This window comes from Filicampus tigris, chromosome 9, assembly GCF_054856515.1.
Source record: "Filicampus tigris isolate MCC_2025a chromosome 9, RoL_Ftig_1.0, whole genome shotgun sequence".
In the NCBI taxonomy this organism is placed as follows: domain Eukaryota; kingdom Metazoa; phylum Chordata; class Actinopteri; order Syngnathiformes; family Syngnathidae; genus Filicampus; species Filicampus tigris.
The window spans coordinates 21,323,224-21,345,447 of NC_141225.1; the positions used below are offsets into that span (position 1 = coordinate 21,323,224).

General features: G+C 41.1%; 1 protein-coding gene across 2 annotated transcripts in view; it reads left to right on the forward strand.

The window, feature by feature from the left end:
* Positions 1–22,224, forward strand: part of pdzrn3b (PDZ domain containing RING finger 3b) — a 74,835-nt gene that overhangs the window by 49,700 nt on the left and 2,911 nt on the right. For both annotated transcript variants that reach the window (XM_086041492.1, XM_086041493.1), the window contains 6 exons: positions 17,794–18,047; positions 18,961–19,048; positions 21,040–21,138; positions 21,616–21,678; positions 21,770–21,871; positions 22,021–22,137. In XM_086041492.1, the coding sequence (XP_085897618.1) occupies positions 17,794–18,047; positions 18,961–19,048; positions 21,040–21,138; positions 21,616–21,678; positions 21,770–21,871; positions 22,021–22,137 (723 nt within the window). The remainder of the gene's footprint in view (positions 1–17,793; positions 18,048–18,960; positions 19,049–21,039; positions 21,139–21,615; positions 21,679–21,769; positions 21,872–22,020; positions 22,138–22,224) is intronic.

Genomic DNA, 22,224 nt, shown 5'->3' on the forward strand with positions numbered 1-22,224 from the left:
AATAACAGCACATTACCTCTAGAAGGGAGCCCCCCACTTTTATGTTGCCATAGTGATGGCCAGGTTGTGTTTCCTTGACGACTGGGGTTCTGTCCAGCACTGAGAGCATTGTTGCTCTCTTCTTGAAATCTGTGTTACTGACAGTCATTGCACCCCCTAACCCAAACATGCATGCACGCATGTACACGCACACATACACACTAGGTGTATACAATGTTTGCGTTACGAGCTCATATTGATCTTACTGTCTTCTGCTGAGTTACTGTAAGGAGTCAGGGGTGATCTGCAATGGAGCTTTCTCAAGGCTGTTAAAGGGGACTGATAAGTCAACTCTTATCATTTTTCATGTTACACCAATAGCAGCATTAAATCAGCCAGGCATGCCTGGCATTTAGCCTTTCATTTTCATTGCCACTCTTTTAGCTTTGTTGTCATTTGTTGGCCTCAAACTGCTTGGAAAATTGTCCACAAACATTCTGTCCAGTTGGCAGTCGGCCATGACTGGCACATTTACCAATTCTTCCTCACTTCAACTCTAAGAGGGAAAAATCATTTTTTATTGAATTTTTGTATGATTGATAAGTTACTTACTTGTTTGGAAACAACTTGAAAGATGGTGTGGTAACTGAGAGTGGTTGATAACACAGTAGTCAGCCTGAATTCAGGAATCGGCCCTTGATAGATGAAGCTAAGAAATTGGGTTGCCTGGTTTCTATTTGTAATATGTGTCTACATCATAAGGATTACACCATCAGTACTGTATAATTATCATATACTTATGTTTTTATAATTAGTATTGGTATTTTACTTGGCTTTTGTATGTAAATATAACACAATAATGTTTCACTTTCTCCACTTTTGTGGGGGCAAAGTAGTGATGGGAAAATGAAGCTTCAAGATGCTTCATGAACTTTTGTATTTTTTTTTTTTTTTTTACTCCTCTAGATGGCACTTTCTGTTCAACAGAGCTGAAAACACACTGACTTCCCATTTCTTAAACCCCTTTCTTTAAAACAATAGTACCATCTAGAAGAGTCAAAACAATGCAACAACTGGTTCATGAAGCATCTTGAAGCTTCAATTTCCCATCACGGTGGAAAGGTCCTTATTTTCTACCAATACTTGTGTTGTCAATGCTGTTCTTAGGGGACCATTTACACAAAACTAACTGATCACTCATTTTTATGACAGCAGAATCATAGAAACTGAAAATGCATGTCCATTTGTGAGTATAACAGTAATGATGCTATCTTTTCCAGTCACATTAGTTACAAAATACTGCTAATGGTGTCAAAGGGTGACTCAAAAGATGTCAGGGAGAACAAGCATTTGCTGGTGCAGTGGTTCTTTGTAAAATATCATCTACATGTAGTGGCCTGACGGTTTTGCAGGGCCCATAGTGCATTGCTCTTCATTTGGGTCACAGCAGTCCGCTGCTGTGTCTCTCATATGGTGCGTTTTTCAAGGCACACGGTGAGAGATTCTGGGCTTGACTGCCCTGTGGTCAAGGACCTCTCACCTCACTTGCTTATTGAGGCGTCCTACCAGCACTTGGACAGCCTGCCAGCTATGACACACACGGCTTGATTGACAGGTACAAAGTAGCCCCAATGCGTTTTGGGGTTCTAAACTCCCCCCTGTCACTCAGCTGTCCCAGAACAATGCTGGATTGTTGCACCCAGTGGATCAGAGTGTCTTGTCTTTATTGAATTGCAACACATGTTGGGTGGGTGCACTCACTTGAGTAATTGAAAAACGCGGGATTAAAGAGATGCAGGAATGCGCACCAGTGAACATGACTCCGTCTGACAGGAGCAACGGTCAGAGATCCTGTGAAAGATGCTATCGTCGTGCGGCAGCATCATTATAAGGATTTAAACAAATCCTATGTAGGTGCAGAGAACATAGATTTTAGACGCCTTTAGATGATTGTGCCTAATTACGTTTCCGTTCCAGCATTCTGCACTAGACACTGTAGGTCCTTATCGGAGCTCTTGTACTATGAAGCATCTACTGGAGTACAGAGGACCTTTCTGTTTGCTTCTACACCAAGCAACAGTGACTTCAAAATTAACTTTGTATGCCTTTGTACAGGCAACATATGTGGATTGAAGTACTACGTATATTTGGGAGTTTGGCGCGGTAGTGTCTTTTCAGTACGGACCTGAGGTCTCACATATCAAAGTGTAGGATTCAAATTAAAACTGTGCATACGCGCAAAAGCTGAAAATGGCATGTGAAAAAAAAGGAAGAGAAAATAAATTTTGAACATGTTCAAAATGTGCGATAAGCAAAACTGCTTCTCGAGGACCACTGGGGTGCCCTTGAGCAAATCACTGATTTCCCCCAGTACCATCGTTTGGGTAGTTGGCAATAAGTTGACGATAGTTGAGTTAACTACAATTAATCGATGACTTTATCGATGTTTTTTGGGGAACTTGCTATGGGCGCCTTTGCCTCAGCACAAGCTTTCTCATTCACTTTCCCCGTTGTCCTTGGTTGCACTGGCTCATTGGTCCAATCACATTCAGACGCTTGTTCATCCAATCCCATTCAGACACTTGATCATCCAATCACATTCAAATGAGGCAACACACTGCTGTTCCAACTGACCACCGATTGATGTCAGCGAGTTGTCCATGTTGTTAATCCCAAAACACGACATTGGTGATTAATCAAATTCAAACTATAATCAGCACTGCACAGTGGTAAAGTTGACTCATCAACTAGTCGGTTCAACCCCTAGTGTGTGTGTTTGAAACAAAATGGATGTTTCTTCTTTATGTATGTATTGTCCACCATATTGGTCTGACCATGTTATAGCTCAAAAAACCTTTGGTGTCTGTAATCTGTGTCAAATATTGGCAACAATGCAAAATGGACTTTGATACTGTTTCCACTGAGAGGCCTGTATTCTCCTTTAATCTTGTGATTTTCCGCTGATTTAATTATTTCCGTGTGATCTTGTGCTTCTCACGTGCACACCCAAAGTCAGCATGCAAGCTAATTTGATTTGGGCCAACATGGCGGAGCGATTAAAAAAAAAAAAAGAAGGAGCCATCTATAAAAAAATAAAATAAATCCACTCTACCTTCGAGACGGTGACACGACGCTTTAGTCATCAAGCATGAAATCATTATTGTTTTACAAATTGTTGCTGTGTAATTTACTGTTTCAATTCAAGTTCTGCTCACCGGTCCTACTTTTTAAATCCCGAATTCAGCTCCTGATAGCTCAAGCCTTAAATACAAACGGTTGTTTTATCATCCCAAAGATGCGTGTTTATAAGAGAGAAACAAATTCTATCCTATTAATTGTGATTGGGGTCAATCTGGGACATTCCTGTCCGCATATTTATTGGCCTAATGTGACTGCCTGCCTTACTGAAGTAGAAGACCACAGATAAAGATTATGTTTCGGTACAGACACTTTCTTAAAAGAGGTGGTTAAGGTGAGTAATTGTTTCTTTCAGAGAGCGTCTGGCCTCATGAATGTGTTCTCTGTGCTCATTACTTTCCCTGATTATCCTAATCCCCTGTCTGAACTGGGGCCTGTCACATGCATCAAAGGATCTGAGAGGTCAGAGATCAAACCATCCCCCTGCTCACCCCTAAAATCATTGTCTCCTCATTAAACTATTCTTATCGACATCTTTCGCATCTGTTCCCCCTTTTCCTTGGATTTCTGATTGACAAATAGCCCAACCACCCCTCCATCTACACTCTCTTATGTCTGTTCCTGTTTGGTCTTTGCCCACCTATAGCATTATGCTGTTTCTCATCTTGGAGAGCTGGCCACGGACAAGCTCCTCTTGACCCTAACCATGGCATTTTCCTCCATAAAGTGCCCAAACTTCTATTATTGTAAAATGACAGGCCATATTTTGTTAAAAGCACGCTTTTTTTTTTTTTCTCCCATTCTATTTGGAAGTGAATGATTTGTACAGGGGCTTCGATAATGACGTTCAAAGTATCAAAGAACTTTGACTTTGAAGCCACTCTCAATAGGTCAAGATTGGATAAAAATCATCTAAAATATTACGTTCAGAGTGAGTTTCTGGCATCTTCTGGATCATGACTGAGGGTTCGGCAGCATCTCTCTTTCGAACTGCTCACTGGCAGAGCAACAAAAAAAAAAAAAAAAAAAAACGGCGGAAAATCAGTCACCCATTAGAGCTCCGAGGTCACTGCCTTGGTTTGACTAATAGGCCCAGATTCACATAATACGGAGATTTACTGACTCGTTGAAACATCTGGTAGCATTTCTAGCACTTTAATTGAATTCTTGTGACAGTCTAAAGGGCATGAGTGTAAAAATTCTTCATTCGAGGTTGGTTTTATTAATCACACTTGATTTTGAGCAGTTAAGCCAGACTCTCGGTATTGTATTGAGATATTTGACGGATGTTAACCACAATATCTGTCACTTGTTTCTCAATGGCGATGATTACATGCAGCCAATAAACCTTTTAAAACCCGAATATTGGCAGTATTCGGATTTTCTAAAGCCATGGCAAACACACGCAATAACCAGAGTATGCACTTATTCGGGTTTTTAAAATTCCGAATAACATGCTATCCCAAATGCACGGCACACTCTGTGCATGCTCAACCGCAAGGAATCTTGATCTTTGATTTAGAGGAAGTGCTTGTATTGAATCTTGATCTTTGTAGTACAGGAAGTGCTAGTAAGCGTGGCATCCTTAGCGAGTCTTACTTGAATACAGTGATTCCTTTGCGGTGTTTTTCACAGTATTTTCAGTCTCTACGGCAAAAATTACATATTGTTTATATAGACTTATACGTGTGTATAAGCCCGTATGTCGGGCGCCCAACTCGCCGGAAATACACAAGCCGAGAGGTAAACAATCATGGCGAAACCCAGAGGCATAACGCAGTGGCACACATTTGGAACACGGAAGGAACTGACTGGTTTATTCCTGGTGACTGTCATGAATCTAACGTTTTATTGACGGTAGCAAATAACAAGCGGAAAAGTCGTCTATTTGCGTTTCTACAGGTTTATTCAAATGCGGCCGTTCCTTTGTCCACCCACGCATATAAACGGGTTTTTCCAAATGTTTCAGAAATCGGAATTTTGACTTCTCCCCGAATATTGGCTGCACGTAAACGTAGTAAATGACCTCACTCAACCAAAACAAATAGAAGCACTGTTACGTCATGAGAAAACGCCTTTGGCCATTCCACACTCTATAGCACCTTTCAGAAACAGGTTTATTCATTCCTCTACTATAGAAAAAAATGGCACACAGCATAGTTGGAGTCTTTTGATGAGTAAGGTTACTCAAGGGCACCCTGGCAACAGCCTGGACCAGAATCTCTCGGCCAACTCGCCGCAATTTCTTTTATCTGCAGCAGGACTGGAACCGACTGGACCCTCCAGTTCCAAAGCCGGGCTTAATGAACCTTTGGAATATATTTATATCCGTGCGGATCCTGTCAATACCATCTATTTTGTCTATTTTAATGTCCTGCTTTATTATTCTGTTGACAAGCACACAAATTACCTTTTGCAGGAATGTCACGGCATTTGGATAATAGGCTGTAAATAGTGTTTTATATGACATCCTCATCATTCAGATGTGACCTGTTGTTTTATAGTCACAAAGGTTAGTTGGATATTTTACTAGCCCTATCAGCGTATTCAGCCCTATTTTTATTATTATTTTTACTAGCTGTGAATACATCTAGCTGTTGATAGGTTTCAGACCAGACACACAAGAATTACTGAGCTTGTCTCTCTACATCAAGACCTACACATTCACCCGTAAAGCCATCCTCTCATTGTGTGCTTTCACTTGGCTTAGATATTGGCTCACTTAATCGCTTAGAAACCATCCCTCTACGCTGCGAGCAGTGGTATTGTTTGTTATTTAGCAAACTTGATCGACTGCTCTTTGGAAAAGTGGTACACTTCAGCGGTATAATGTTTGTGTAAGGTCCGTCTTGGGTTGCCAACTGTCCCGTATTAGCCGGGACGTCCCGTATTTTGGGCTAATTTGGTTTGTCCCATACGGGACCTAAAATGTCCCGTATATTGACTATGAAAACTGCAATCTACCGATCCTGTAATACAAGATGCTTTTAGTAAAGCTTTTGATGGCGATCGATTGTCAATAACGACGGACACAGACAGGTTGGCAGCTCAATGTCTTTTACTTGTATACTTGCTCGAACATACATTGCTGGTTCTTAATCAGTGATAGCACATTACAGCGCTCGTAATGGAGATTCTCGGTACTATACATGACAGATCCTAGATCAGATAAAGCGTTAATCTCAGAACAAGCGGTAATCACTCCACCTGTCACGTAAGGACTTCTCTCTGGCTGCGCAAAATGACAGAAGACTGCTTGAGTCAGTCAAAAGCAGCCAGAAATATCCATGGAAAAAATACATTTGGTGAGTCACACTCCTCTTTTACATTTCAGATTCCTTACCCGCGTTTTTTGATGAAAAGAGCCAAATTGTGGTTTCATATATGAGGTTTCATATGAGGTGACATAGTCGCTGTCCTGCGAAAAAGATTGTCCATTTTTTTCCATTTTTCTTTTATGTGAAAGTGGTTTCAGCATTAACATGAAAATTAGAGAGAAAAAAAAAATCATACATCATGCTCACACCACCGTGGCACCGTGCACCTGTCCCTTATTTCTGAGTGAGAAAGTTGGCAACCCTAGCTCCGTCAGCGAAAGGCCAGGGCTGTGACCTAAACAATTTATGCTATTCACTATAAGGGGCGCTATAAATGACACTATTCTGAACTAAAAACAGACACCAAAATAGTTTTATTTTGACGAACACACAAACGATAAGAGTGTCTCAAAAACATTGAAAACTGCATGCATGTGAAACGTTCAACAGGGAATGTGCAAGTACATCATAACCACAAATCTAGTCTAGATAATAACACTTTACCAACAAATATACTTTTCCCACACCACTACAGAGTCACATGGCTTAATTATAATATATTTATGGCAAAATGTAGCATTATTGTTGATGTATGCGGTTTAATTGTACTATGTTGGCAATATCTCAGGATTGTCTGTGCGTGTTGAGGTCTTGCAGTGTTGCTCGTAGTGTTGGAAAAACTTCAACAGATTTGAACAAAAAATGGTGCTTAACCTTTGATGGATATGCTATTCACTGTTAATGACACTGCGCATTTACATTGAGTTTATGTTGCTAAGGGCATTGTAGCTAAACGGTCTTCAGTACATAACAGTACCCGAGCATAATGGTTGTGTCATCACATGTTGTAGCATTCAATTAAGTCGTCTCAGTGGCTGACATTGCGACTGGCCACAGTCCCTACTGGCACAAGACTTATTAGCTCATAAGATAAGTATAAGTACAAAGCTGACAGCTGTCTAATGAATTATGCACAGCACAGTGTTTCAGAGAAGACCATACACACACGCCTACACACAGTCTTACCCCAGCAATACAGTGGAGAGGAACTTATTTAACTACTTCACCTATTTAGTTAGTATCACATGCTTTCCTCACAGCATATCCTGTGCCGATCCTATTCTCTCTCCTGGCATTTCCATTCTAGTGCTAGCATTGTAAATTCTCTTTTCCTCTCATATCCTCTACAGATTAGAAGGCTAATGGGCTTACCCCCATGCGAAATAAAAGGTAACTAAAATATGATCAGAATCAACTTGGAGCAAATCGTCTAATCTGTCCTTTATTGGCACTGCTTCCTTCCCTGTTCACAGAGCAAACCTGTTGGCTTCCAATTGGGCATGGGCCGGTATCCGATTCTGATGGTATGATGATAACCATGAGCATATATATTACAAGTTCACGCCATCACGGTCAATTTGCCTGAAGTGACGACTCGCCCCCCCAAAAAAAAACATCTGATACCACTGATGAATTGTGCCCTAAGTATCATTTACAATACGTCGCTGGCAAAGGGCAGAATTCTTGCATCTCTGTTTTTTGGAAAATGAAAAAATGATTTTTTTTTTTTTTTAAGCCACTGGCATTGCATTGTCAAGCGCAAGCCATTTTCAGTCCTTTAGATTGATCAATTTTGGGCATAGGAGGTCATAGGAGCCGCACCTCGGTAAACTTCACCAAAATCACATTGCACAACAACTGAGACCTGCTTTCAGATGGTCTAATGTTTACACTACTTTCAGCCACCAAATTCGAGTCAGGTGTGCCGCGGATATGTAAAAGAAAATGCCTTAGGTCTGCGGTAATTCTGCCAAATTCCCAAACACGCTAAAGGAGGCTTGCACCTGCACAAAAATCAAGCTCGAGCACATGTGTGCTGTCTATGGAAATAGAGCCCATAGTCTTTCTGGACTTTTAATATAGAGCCAGTGTGAGTTTTCCTTTTCCTTTCATTTTATCATCGTCCAATCATCTAGCCTTTCTTTTGCTCCTTTCCTTCATCCTGCTGTCTGGACAGTGTATTAAGTACAGGGTGGGACTTATTTTTTTTTATCAGTTATAGTCATCAGTGTCCTATGTCTACCACCTCATCCCCTTCTGCTTACTTTCTCGCCACATCCTGTAAAGTCCACATTAAAAAAAATCTTATCTCTGCCGTGATCACTAATGTCTAAGTTCAGCGATGTGGAGCTATTGGATTTTCCACAAGGCCGTCTGAATTATTGAGGTCAGGTTATGCCGATTCCACAGATGTGCAGTCATTAATTTTCTGGTTTGTGGACAAAGATGATCATTTATTCGTGACCCCTTCTTCATTCACCTTTAGTGAAATGTGAGGCAAAAGTGCATGATACCATCATTTTTTGAATTTGGTTTAAGTGATTTCATTGTGGATGGAATATTTGTCGGTTTTGTATTTGTTGGTCACCAAACCAAATGTATCAGTTATTGTTGCACTTGGTGCCTGTGTATAAAGTCAATCTTAGTTCTAAACCATTTTAAGATAAGCATTTGCAGACATGCTTAAAATTCCGCAATGACACTCATTTACCATGTTCTTTTTAATCCAAACACAGAGGTCAGTTCTGGACCACAATAAGTATATACAGTAGTTTGTTTGAAAAAAAAAAAAAGCAAGCCAAGTAAAACAGATCTGAAATTGCAGATGAATGTGTGAGGTGACGGTCAGTAAAGTAAATTGCATTATACATGTTCTGTTCATGTGTAACATTAATGACCAGATGTTCAACCAAGACAAAGAATTATTAAAACCATACAAAGATTCTATACAGCAAGGGCCACCTGATCCCAAGCCAAAGTAAAACCACAGCTATTAAACAGGCCCTGTGGGACACTGACCCAACAGCCACCATGAATATGAATGATCCCGATCAAATGCACAGGAGAACCGCAACATTGATGAAGAAGAGATTCGGTATGAACTCAAGTGTGAAGTGTTAATGTTTCTGATAACTAACCATGCTACGTTCCTTTATTATTGTTTGGTCTCTCCTGCTGAGATCAAATCCGCTTTGATACCGAGTCTGTGTCTAGACCAGTAATGAATAAAACCTGCAGAGAATGAGCAGCATGCATGTGTGTGTTTGTTTAACCTTCAGATCAATCCACACAGCATGGGCCAAAAAGGTCTTGTCACCAGAAAAATCTGTAAATATAAGCAGTGTCCAAATTAAATGTCCGAACACAATGAAGGACAGTGTGCGGTTCATTCACCTGCTGTTTGTACTTAGAAGTGGCCCTCACTTGACTTTCTTTGTCCATCCTGTAGGGCTGCAGATTATTCTTTAATATGCACATTTTTGTGCAGCTGTAGCATAACACCCTTAGCGCACTTGTTCATATCAGAGCGTTGTCTCCGTTCCAAATGGGATAATCTCAGTGTGAAAGAAAGATTAGTGGGACGAGAGCGCCAGCTACAACTCTCCACTGATCCCAGCCCCAGGCGCAACAGTACGACTAATGTGAGCATAGAATTGCTTTTCATGGTGCACTGGATGAAAGTTTTAGCCCTGCACCCAGACAACCGAATCCTGCACTAATTAAGAATAATTGCGAAATTCACACGGATACCTTTTACATTGCCCTAAGCAACTTTTTGTCAGCATGATTTGTGTCTTAAGTGTATTATTATAAGATTTCTGTTGGTGTTGTTGTCCAATACTCTGTTGGCTGTGGGAAGAGGCGATGTATTCAAAGGCAGCTTTTTGCTACGTGGGATAGAAAGACAACCAAAGAAAAACGGGAATCACGAGCACATTGAATGGGAAGATACCACCAAAAGTGCAATATAAGGTTATTTCTTGTCACGTGCCCATATTGTTGTTTTTACATCACCGCTTTATAGAAATGAAGCTGAACGACTGTTCTGTGTTAACGTAATATCAACGTGATTGAAACGCAGCTCACCTAAACACTTCAATATGATGATCATCGCCTCTCTAAAAGTTGGAGTATCGTGGAGGCAGACATATTAGACTAAGGGCTAATGTACAACCAACTAATGTAAACCGGGTCCTTGGAGAAAGCGTGAATGAACTTTGCCTGGCTGGATGACAGGCCACTATCATCAGAAATCAGGCCTATCCCACTGGTACAGAATAAATTGAAACGCTCCACCCTGTATAAGGATAAGACTCTTGGGGAAAGAAAACATGATCAAATATTGCAGGGATATTACCATTCTTTAACCTTGTTGAAAGTTTCAAGTTTCACACGCCCAATTCCGATTAATTCAAACATGAATAGGAATTGCTGCGGCTGTCTCGGCTGCACATTTATCTTTGGTTGGCAAAATGGCACCATGGGGAAACTGCAGGATTGATGCCAGGTCTGGCTTATGCCGCCAGACAAGTTGTCCACACACACGGCGTCGGACAGTGTGAAGAACAGTGTGTCACAACGCATTGGATGCTCCACTGGGTGAAGTTTGTCTGGCTAAGCTGGAGAGCTCGAGCAGCAATATTTATCTGATTTATTTGTTGGCTTTGGATTCATGTTTACAGAAAATGCACTCCGAATGAATTGTTTGCTTTTGATAGATTAGTCCACTAGAATCCACAGAGTTTGGCCAAGTATCAAACAGTACCCACAAACAGAGAGCCACCAAAGGCAAAAGAGGTCCATGCATGTTTTCCAACCCATTGGCAGAGTTATGAAGGACTGAAAAAATATGGTCGGATGAATTTACTCAATTTTACTTTATTTTGTCAAGTGGTTGCACAAAATAAAATCATCAGGATCCATATACATTTTTTAAGTAGATGCGTAGTCTACTTGGAAAATGTATCTGGATCCAGATATATATTTATATCCTGCAACCAATTGACGAAATAAAATTGAGTAAGTTATACCAAAACTATTTTCAGTGTACGCTAAGAACCCACAATAGTTTCAGGATCCAATACGAAAATTCAACTCTACTATTATAATAAGGTCAGATTTTGCCTGATAATGAGAGGTCTTTATAATAAATAATTGATGGAGAACTGTTTCACCATGTTGTTTTCTGATCTTATTTAGTTAAAGGGGTAAAAATAAGAGAATAAAATTAAATACCCCTCCCATGTAGAAAGTTAGAAACAGGCGTTAGTGTGATATGAGTGCGGCTGTGCAGCTATAATGTATGTAATGTAATAATATTGTAATTGTAATGTCAAATATTTTCCGTAACAAAAATGCACCGTTGCCAACCCTGTAATATTTGGTGTTTAAACATGTCAAACATGAGGCTAAATGTAAGTAAAGCAAAAAGCTTCAGTTGCAAAAGGGCGATGTGGTCATGTCGTGATTAATATAAACCCCCCATCGCTTGCTCAGCATTAATTGGGCAGCCATCCATCCGCTTGAATTATTGTATATCAGCCCCGTGGTGAATCACATTAATTCACGAGTAGCCTTCGTCATGAATATACAATGGGCGGCTGTTTAATAAACATGAGGGGGTGTATATAGCCCCACGCTGGCTCTGGCCACCAGTAGTTCAGCAGAGGGGTAGCAGGGAGTTTGGACAGAGAGGGAGCATGTGAGGTGAGGTGAGGAGGGGAGGGGGGACTGTGTGAGAGACCGGGGTGAGACACAGCCACTATCTGGGGGCGTACAGTCTTGTCAGTCAAAGACAGAGAGCAAACAGAGAAGGAATCATTCCAGAGAGAGAGGAAGATATCTGCTTCGTGTCTCTTGCCGCCTGAGCGGCCGCAGGGGGAGCCTGCATGGTCTGACCTCCTCCATCATGGGATGCAGTCTCTGTACCCTGCAGAAGCCTGAGGAACATTATAAACTTCTCTATGAAGTCTGCCAGGTACTGTAACCAAGCTTATACAGTAAGGGCTCGAAAGGTGTCACGAGTTGTTTCTTCGAGTTTTGTTTTGACACCAGTCTGCAGCAGAAACTCCGGTACTTGTTAAGTGAGTTACAAAAAAAAAATGAAGTGGGGTTGTTGCCGACTGGAGCTCGCGCAGCTGAGCGGCCTGAACTCTGGCTGCAGGGGTCATTGTGAGGTGGTGCGCTTTGCTTAAAGGGAGAGGATGATGAAGAGGTGACAGCTCTCTCAATGTGTCTACTAGTGTGCGCCGACCTGTGCCCACCTCCTCATTGTTACTCCAATGCTGACTCTGTGCGTTCTGTTTTTAACCCCGGTTTGACTTTTGCTAAAGTTTATAGTTAACACTGGGGTGCTTGTTCTGCACATGTTTTTTTAAATGAAGCAGTGATCTTGTAATGCATCTTTAACATAGGGTCCCTGAACACGTCATTTTCAGTGTCATTTATTTTTAATGCTAGAACAACTCCTAATATGGTGCTTTATTATTTTTCTTTTTCGGTCATGACATCCTTTGGTGAATTCTATGGATTAATAGTCCTTTGTACTGTAGCTACTCGTCAAAATACGTGGAACTGACCGACTTGTGTGATGTACTGTACATAGAAACCTTTCAACGATTGTTTTGAAGGAATCACAGAAGTAACCCATCCAAAGTAAAATCAATCTCTAATGTAATCAGGAGTGAAAATAGTAACGTACATAACTTACGGACAATGTCGAGTGTAAAAAGTACAATATGGGCCAAGTTAAGCTTCGTATTTTTTGGTTCGTACCGAGAAGAGGGCCTGGCTTTAGACACTGCTGCTTTACACCTTGTGGTCTGACTTACATATAGATGTTAGTCCACATTCCTATATGGAGAAATCCTTAATTTATATGATTGGCAGCCAACGGCAAAGTGCTTTCTCGGTTTTGTGCAGTGCTCTGTGACTGCATGTCTGTTGACTCATTAGCATTGCATCGTCAAATACAGCAAGTTATTTTCAATACTATAGATTGGTCATTAATTTGTCAAAGTGACAGACCCACAAGGGGACTGACCAGTAGTATTGATTTGTGAACAAATATAAGTTGATCAAACTTGGACATTGGATGCTTTCACCCGACAGTGTCAATATGTAATTGGTGCAAAGTGTGTCTCATTTAATGGCAAAACTACATTGACCTTTCGAAATAGCCATTAGCCAATGGCACCAAAATGATCCATCAAGACAACACTCACAGAGACACACTTAAACAGAAAAGCTTAATTGACCCACCATACAAGAGACCATTGGGATTCATCGGTTTTAACCAGATGGATCAGCTCAGCCTTTGTCTCTCGGCACCTGCCTATGTACGAGTGTTCATTAAAATTATTAAATGCAAAGGCACAGATTCCAGAACGAATCCTTTATGAAGTCAGTTTGATATGCCCTTAACAACTCTTCACAACTCTCTTAATGATAAGACCAATGGGCATAGTTAGAACGGAAATACCACTTCTACAGACAGTCTACAGTCCAAATATTATCAAGCTCTATTAAACAGTGCTCAGTGTTCAAGAGAATTGTTTTCTCTTTTCATAATTACTATAAAAAACCTGAGCCTTATATCGCCACAGGGCTCCTTTTTAAACTTGACCCTTCTGGCAGCGGGGAAGCCCTGTGTCCTCTCTTCAAAGCACAAGGTAAGTGCCATGTGGAGATGTAAGTTTAGCTGCTTTGTCGGGGACTTGGCGGTACAGGTCTTGGAAACTCAGTCTGACAGTCCAAGTGCGCTTAATTTATCCATAAGCACCCTGTAATGGCTGTGGCGCCATGCTGAGGACCCAGAGCTTAATTAGAGCCCTCAGTACAAGATGGCTTTTGAGGTTCTGATCCACACTGAACTGAGTCGGACTATTGTTTGTCTGCTAAGTTCTTTGCTTTCTTCTCAAATCTACTCAGCCAACTTCCACCCTCCCTACTTCCCCGCTTGGGAACATCGTTTTAACCAGAAACGATTGATCTGCCTGCAAGAAGCTTCCTCTTCGAGGCTTCCCCGGTGCCAGTACCTAATTATCCGTATTTCTGAGTGAAGTTTGCAGAGATGTCTTACTCTGGTCAAGAAGCCAAGCAGTCACTTTGCCAGATGATATCAGTACGACTTCTTCTGAACGGTCCGCTTGGCCAAATGAGATGGGGACATTTGTATAAGGCACAGTCAGCCATCTGCCTCTCTGCCCAACCATCAGAGACGACTGCCATCAAAGCAGTTACCAAAACACACACGACTCTGTAATGAGGCTTGACACCAACGGTGTCGAGTGACAAGGGCTCACAAGGCCCGTCGCTGTGCTACTGAAGCCTGACATGGTGGATTCTTAATAACAGCTCTGATCAACCCCGTTGTGCTATCACATCTGTTAGACTCTGCAGCAGGTGGCTGCTGTCACTGGGGAGTGCTCATGGAAGTGCATATACTTTGATTGTAAAACACAGAATAAAGACAAAGAATTAAAGTCCCAACAGACACATAGAATGGCCAATACATTCAAATTAGAAGAATCAAACAAATCTACAGTAAACTAACCATTTTCACACTGTACATATGAAGTCATAATTTGAGGATGCAATACATCTCTGTTACCTGATCACATTGCTTGATTGGGTGCAAGTGTAGAGTCATGGCTCAGGTTGACTGCAGAAACACTTTGCTAATTGTGAATTACTACTGTAGATTAAGTACACAATGAGCAACGGTAGATTAGGTGCCAGGTAAATGTAATCTCTCATTTTAAAGCTTGCAGATTTGATCTATGGCCCACCTCAGCCCTGAGTCAGTCATCAGCATGTGACTACCGTAGGCATGGGCCGGTATCAGATTCTGATGGTATCATAACCGTGAGCAAAAATATTATTGCGGTTTCACAGTATTGCAATTACAACTCTAAAATGTAGTCTTCTGAAGTGTTTAGGTAAATAACATACTTTCCCTCCCACTGAACTAGCTCAGTAGCTACCTTAGTTAGCTAAGCTTCATGTTCAAAATTCCATTCCTTGTTTTCCAGCTGGGTACCATCACTGTCCAGCTCTGTTGGTGGCTTTTGGAGCCAAATTGACATTTCATGGAATTAAATGCAATATAACTCCTCAGTGGGGAAAGGTGCTTGTTTTTCTCAAGATCCACATACAGTATGTGGAGGCCAAATTGAATGGGGAGAGTTCTGGGCAGCAGAGTAGGATAACGGTGTTCATGACACATGACATGTCTCTGGGTCACTAATACGTTGCTCTGTAAACGCCACCTTTCATTCTGTTGTGTGCGTCCTCTATAAGAGCACGGGGAAATCTATTTCTTTATAGTTGAGTTTGTCACTCCAGGTTCACATTGTCCCGTACAACACCTTGTCACATTATTTGTATGACAAGACGTGCTAAAGTGTTTATAAGTAAATTGGATTGTATTGTATTAATATGGGTGATGTCTTGCTGTGTTAGAACCTAATTCAGTTATTCATGACACCACTTACAATTAAAATATCACTGTTTTCGTTTTTGTAGTGATGAGAAAGGCGTGTTGGCAAATGTTACGTACGAATCTGTTGCTAAAGGATTTAAAGTCGCTTGCAAAACGGTTACATGTCTATCAGATGGGGATACAATTTTGTTCTATGAGAACACTAATGGTATACAGGTGGGTTGCGTAATAACACTGGATGCAGGAACGTTGTCAATGATTAAAGGTGTTTTATATGGGGATACAAGTGTGTTACATGGATACTAGACTGGTGAAAAGGGGTGAAGTTCTGTTACACAGTGCCTTCGGCAGTGAATTCCCAAAACCACAGCTGTGCAAATTCCTCACCGACCACTAACAAAACAGACGTGATTTAGAACTAATTAGTATTCCTTTAAGTGCTGCTTTTCTCTTGTCATTAAATGGATTTAACAGCGACTTCTCTCAGAGGATGCACCGGGGGTTGTCAGAGTCATTTCTGCATGACAGTCACGGTTCGTTATGTCAACATGGACAATGACTCAAGTTCATCGACAGAGGCAAATCCGACCGTAGATAAACTGAAGACAATCAGTGAAACAAAGGATTTTACTTTGGATCAATGCAACATGTTTTAGTTTTAAATATATAGATTTTCAAACTGTTAATATTTAACCCTGTTAAATTACAGGGTTATGATAGCAAAATCTGAGATCTCCCAAGTTGTGAAGCAACGTGTATTGTCCGGAAAGTGTTGTGTGTTTTTTCCCAGTGTGCCGCAAAGGGCCACTCAGTGTCAGAGGTGAGAGTAGTGAATAGAGGCGGTGGGACCCCCTCCACAGCTGGGAGGAGACTCCCCCAATTCAGAGCACTGGAGCAGAATGCTCTCGGCTCAACAGAAGAAGGGGGCTAAAGGCTTTGTCTCTGGTTCACTGCTTTCAAGTAGCCCCAGGATTCCTGGCAACCAGGTTGACTGCTGGAGACGACATGCAGCATGAAGAAAACACAAAGGAGCTTGTATTTATCAGCTGATGTGCAACATCGGGACTCGCTGTTGGGCATAAGTGACTATTAGAAGTATTGTTTGATTTTGGGATGGTTTATTGTCGATTTCCTGCAAAACAACAGCTGTTTATTTGTCATTATATCAATTTTAATCTGGTGTTTTTGGTTCATCAATGATCAAATTTTTGTTACATTTGTGTTCAGTGGTGTGATACTGATAACTCACTAGAGGCACACATTAATAGCAACATTTTGGCAATGTTTTGGTGTCCAGGAATTAGACGTTTAAGTCTGCTGAGATGATCCAATTATCCTTGAAGCTCAGGATTAACATTAATCCGTACTGCTTGTTAGCTGGCACATATCCTCTCCCTGATTGCTGCTTGAAGTTACATATTTTTCCCGTTATATTCATCATTCTTCTTCAGGCTTAGACATACACGAAAGCACAGTGCCTTTGGTTTGCATTTGCCCTGTTTCACAGAAAAACATTTTTTTTACTATTATCCCAGAAATATTTAGTCCTCAAAAACAGACTTTTAAGAGACATTGAAGATTTATGGCAGATTTATGGACATTGAAGATTTATGTCAAACCATATGACCTGCAGCACCACATGCTTCTGCTGAAAAGTAACCAAACTCGAAGGAAGATTTGAATGGATGGACGCTGTCACTTCACCCTGGCTATCACTTATTTTGGACAAAAGTGTTACCTAACAGACTTTAATTTTTGTTCAGATATGAGCGTTGTTTGTTCGGTATTAGACATGAATACATGTATGGAATCCAATGCCATCAGATTTTGAGGGTCTGTGCTCACCATTCATTAATTCATGAGTTTAATGGCCATAATATTGACTGTTGCTCAGGCCAGGGTATACCCTGCCTCTTCCCCAAAGTCAACTCGGATAGGCTTCAGCTTCCCTGTTAACATGATCAAGATATTTATTTGAAGATGGATGATGGATTTATGAATGGATGGATGGTTTCTTGCAGTGGTGGTTCAGTTGTCATCTATTAGTGATTTTTTGTCTCTTCTCTCTTTCTTCAGGTTAATGGCAAAGACCTCTCAAAAGCAACCCATGACCAAGCAGTGGAGGCTTTCCGTACCGCCAATGATCCCATTATGGTCCAAGTTTTGCGCCGGGCCCCTCTGCCCAAACTACTCTCCCCCATCGCTGACACCCAACTGTCAGATAGCAGCACCCAGACTGAAATAACCCTCCAACACATTATGCCCCTTGCCAAGTTGCCACCACCATCACCGCCTGTGACAGTGCTTGAGGAGTACCTGCTTCCAGAGGAGTAAGCGCAAACTGTCTAATAAAAATTCTATGTAATGTAATGTTTTTTGTCTTACTCTGCTTGGTGTACAGTATGTGTAGCTCCCAAGTCAATATGATGTGTAACTTGCCAATTTACTGAACTGACTAGGGGAAAAGCCGAAAGGATAACAACAACTTATTTAGTTTTATTCATGTAATTGATGGTTGATGCATTTTAAGGGAACTCCTGTACTCCTTTTAGAAACTGTTCCTTGCTGCAATTAGATTTAAAGTCGCAATGACATAAAAAATAAATGCCTGTGACAATTCTATCTGCTGTCATGTAATAAAACAAACTAAAACTACTGTATGCATGATCTGAGCGCTCTCATAATTCTGCTGTAAGTAATCAATGGTATTTTACGGCATCTTGATCCTCCACAGTTTTTCTCTTTTGGTCAAACAAATTACAACTGTGGTATGATTTTTTTTTTCAGGGTGAGGGGGGGGGGGGGGTGGATTCCGGGGTTCACTCAAACACAGATAGACAAACCTTTCACACTGGCAGTTAATTGGGAGCACGACACCTTATCGCAATGCTGTAATAACACAGGACATGTTGGAGCGTGGATGGGAACACGTACCTCTCGCAGGAGCCGACAACTCCCATGGGCAAATGAGGCAAATTAAACCGAGAGTTCTGTCAGTGGATATTTGCATGTTCCCTTTGTTTCTTACTGCGTCAGGCCTTTAAGCTAGGAGATTGTGATTTCATCTTGCTCTCCTCTTTAATTGATATCCTCATCAAATTAATCACAGAGCATATTAATTTGTGATGGGCCTCTGGGTAGCACTGCAGTTCAAAAATGTAGTGGACTTTATGGATAAAGTTCATTTTACTTTGCTAGTATTCCCTTTTTTAGTTTGTCAATCAATCTGTCTTTTTTTTTCAGGCATCCTCCTGGGCATGAATACTTTGACCCCAATGATTTCCTGGATGGTATTAATCAGGACATTGAACGTGAAGAGCTGGAATATGAAGTAAGCATAGTTTTTCTTCTGTTTTGAATGAATGAGGAAAAAAAATTCTCAAAATGCACGTTAGAATGCATTAACAATGCTGCCGCATGTATTACCAACCAGAAGAGAAAAATCCTCTCTCTTGCCGCTGGGACAGCCAGGCAACATTTGCATAACTTGGCCTAAACGGAACTCTGTCCTTATTCTGAGTTTACCACAGCAGCGAGTTCTGCATAGTGAGAATTTGTAGTGTTTGCAAATAATCACAGACTTCTTTGTATGAGGTGGAATAATTTCACGCTCTTTCCACTTTGATAGTGTGGGACAACATTTTTCTCAAAATCCTGAACATGCCTTTATTATCCCTTAAATGGTTCTCCCTCATTTACCAAATAGAATGCAATCAGTTTAGGTGACGGACTAATTTCATTCAGCACTCTCATCTATTGCTGCAAGCGCTTTACCATCTCAGCAAACCAAAAATACGTGATGAGCAGCTAGTTGTACAACCCGTTGAGCTTGTTCTGTCAACCTCTTTTGAACAGTCTTTTGAAAAATTCCGTGTGTACATTTCCGATCAAAGACACCCATTCAACGAAATGTAAAAAATCACCTAAAAATCTTCTGAAGAAATTTGAGTTCAAATGGGCACAATATGAACAAATATGCTATTTTTCCATAAGCCGACTTGGCCTCGCCTTTCTGAAGCGCCTTTGTGTCTCCAGTCAATGCCCTTTCAAGACACCATAGTACTAATATATCCTAGTTGATATTGATTATCTCTCTCCCCCACCTACAAACGCTGATGTGTAGTCCAGACAGGAGTCATTACTTACTTGTCATAAGGCTTAATAAGTCTTCCCTAAGCTCTGTGCCGTAGACATGAGTGGATGTCAGATAATTAGATAGAGTAGCTAATAGATTGGCCGTGATGGATCTGTTGATGTCCGTTAACAATGCCAGGATGAGGCCATAATGTAGTTGTTGGGTCAGAGATTGCCCAGACTATTTTGTGATTCATCTGTGACCTCTATCCACCCCGTTTCCTGCCACACTCCAGTCACTTAGCTCAAAAAAGGAATAATATCCATGGAGGGGCTATGAGAGGAAGCGTAGGAAGTTGAAGAGAGGGTCGGCCAATAGCAGGTGTGATGCAGCTTTACGTCGACCTTCCCTGTAGCATCTTTTATTTGCAAGACTCCATCAATGGAAGGCCACCAACAACAATGGAGTGCTACTTTAGTTATGGCAGGATCAGCCCGATAAATCTAGTATGTTTCTAATTTTGGAAAGGTCCTAGCCTAATTTGTGATTTGTGAATTGTAGAGAAATGTACATTATGGTGAAATATTATAGCATGTTTAGCGAGAAAATCGATTTAAAGGACTAATAGTGAGGACTGCTTGTAGCTCGTCTTGTCTTGTTTTGCCAGACCCACCCAAGCGTTTTCTTGGGACACACAACTTGATTAGGCAATTAGTGCCTCAGGTCCCCCAGTCCTTGTTGATTTTTTTTTTTCCTTAGTTGACCAAAAAATGTGGACAATTTTGCTTTTGTTCATTTAACATACATTTCCCAAAGCTGTATCTTGAAGATAGGACATCTTTCATCTTTAACCCAGTTTTGGGAGTTGAACCCTCACAGATGTGTTTCCTGATCCCTGATAACAAAGCTACTATCTGTACCTCTAACTATGAGATTACAGGTGTTGACACGTGGAAGCGGGCTGCTTCTACCTGCTGTTCACTGCATCGTTTCTCATTCTGTCAGGGCCCTTAGAAAGGAAATAGCTGCCCAGCTGCGAGATTAGATAATTAGTGATTCATATGTAATTTTTTCCTCAGTTATCAGGTTATCGACCGCCATTCTAAACATTCATCAAAACAAATGCAGCATTTTTATTCTGATGTCTTCACAAGAACAATTTTTGCCTTTATACGAATATTTATTTGTACGCATGTATCATACATATATCTACATATATATATATATATATATATGCATCTCAACAGGAGGTAGATCTTTACAGAGCCAACATCCAAGACAAGCTCGGCCTGACAATCTGTTACAGGACTGACGACGAGGATGAAGCTGGGATCTACATTAGTGAGGTATACTTCCATTGTTTTTTTTCTGAATTACGTGATCATTTGATACATGTTCATATCTCATTGAAACATGGGCTACAGTGGTATAGTGACTATGACCTTCCAGTTTCTCCAGTGTGGAGTTTTGCGTGCTGTCCCATTGCCTGCTTGGATTCCAATTCTCTTTCTCTTGAAGACGCTAAATTGAGAGTGTGAATATTGTTTGTCAACATGTTCCCAGCAATTGACTGGAAACCAGTCCATGATATGACATAGTCAAAGTCAGAGAGGCAAACTCCAGCTCCACTGCATCTCTAGAAATTCTCAAATTTACCTTCCTGGGGAGAGTTTTTTTTCTGAGGACCCCCGATTAATCGTAACTAAGAATAACTACCGTTTGTAGCCCTAAATGTCAGAGGAATTAAAAGGGTCCCTGTTTTGGAAGAAAAAATGCTGTGAGGTTACGATAGGAAATTAATGTCAATTTCATGTATTCTTTAGATTGATCCAAACAGCATTGCCGCTAAAGATGGCAGAATTAGAGAAGGTGACAAAATCGTCCAGGTGAGAGCTCATAGTCTAGGCCTATACACATCTGTTTGGTATCTCTACTTGGCGGACCTTTTAAATTACTATTTTCTTCATGTCCCTGAAGATCAATGGCATCGAGATCCAAAACCGTGAAGATGCAGTTGTGCTGCTGACCAGTGAAGGGAACCCAAATATCTCTCTATTGGTTGCCAGACCACAGATCCAGGTAATAAGGATCATTGCAGATGCTAATTCGGTAAAGGATAAGTAGCGTTTGGTGTTTGACGACAATTTAGTCTCTTTCTAAACCAAATCATAAAGTGGTGATTCCAATGAATATTCGGTAAAGCATACCTTCTCTCTACTGTGTCTCAGTTGGATGAGGGCTGGATGGATGACGACAGGAATGACTTCCTCGATGACCTCCACATGGACATGCTGGAGCAGCAGCACCATCAGGCTATGCAGTTCACTGCCAGCATGCTACAGCAGGTGCTTCTCTGACACACACACTACAGACACACGCGCACACAGACTCAGCGTGAGATGCAAAGATCTATTAATCAGCAATAGCACATA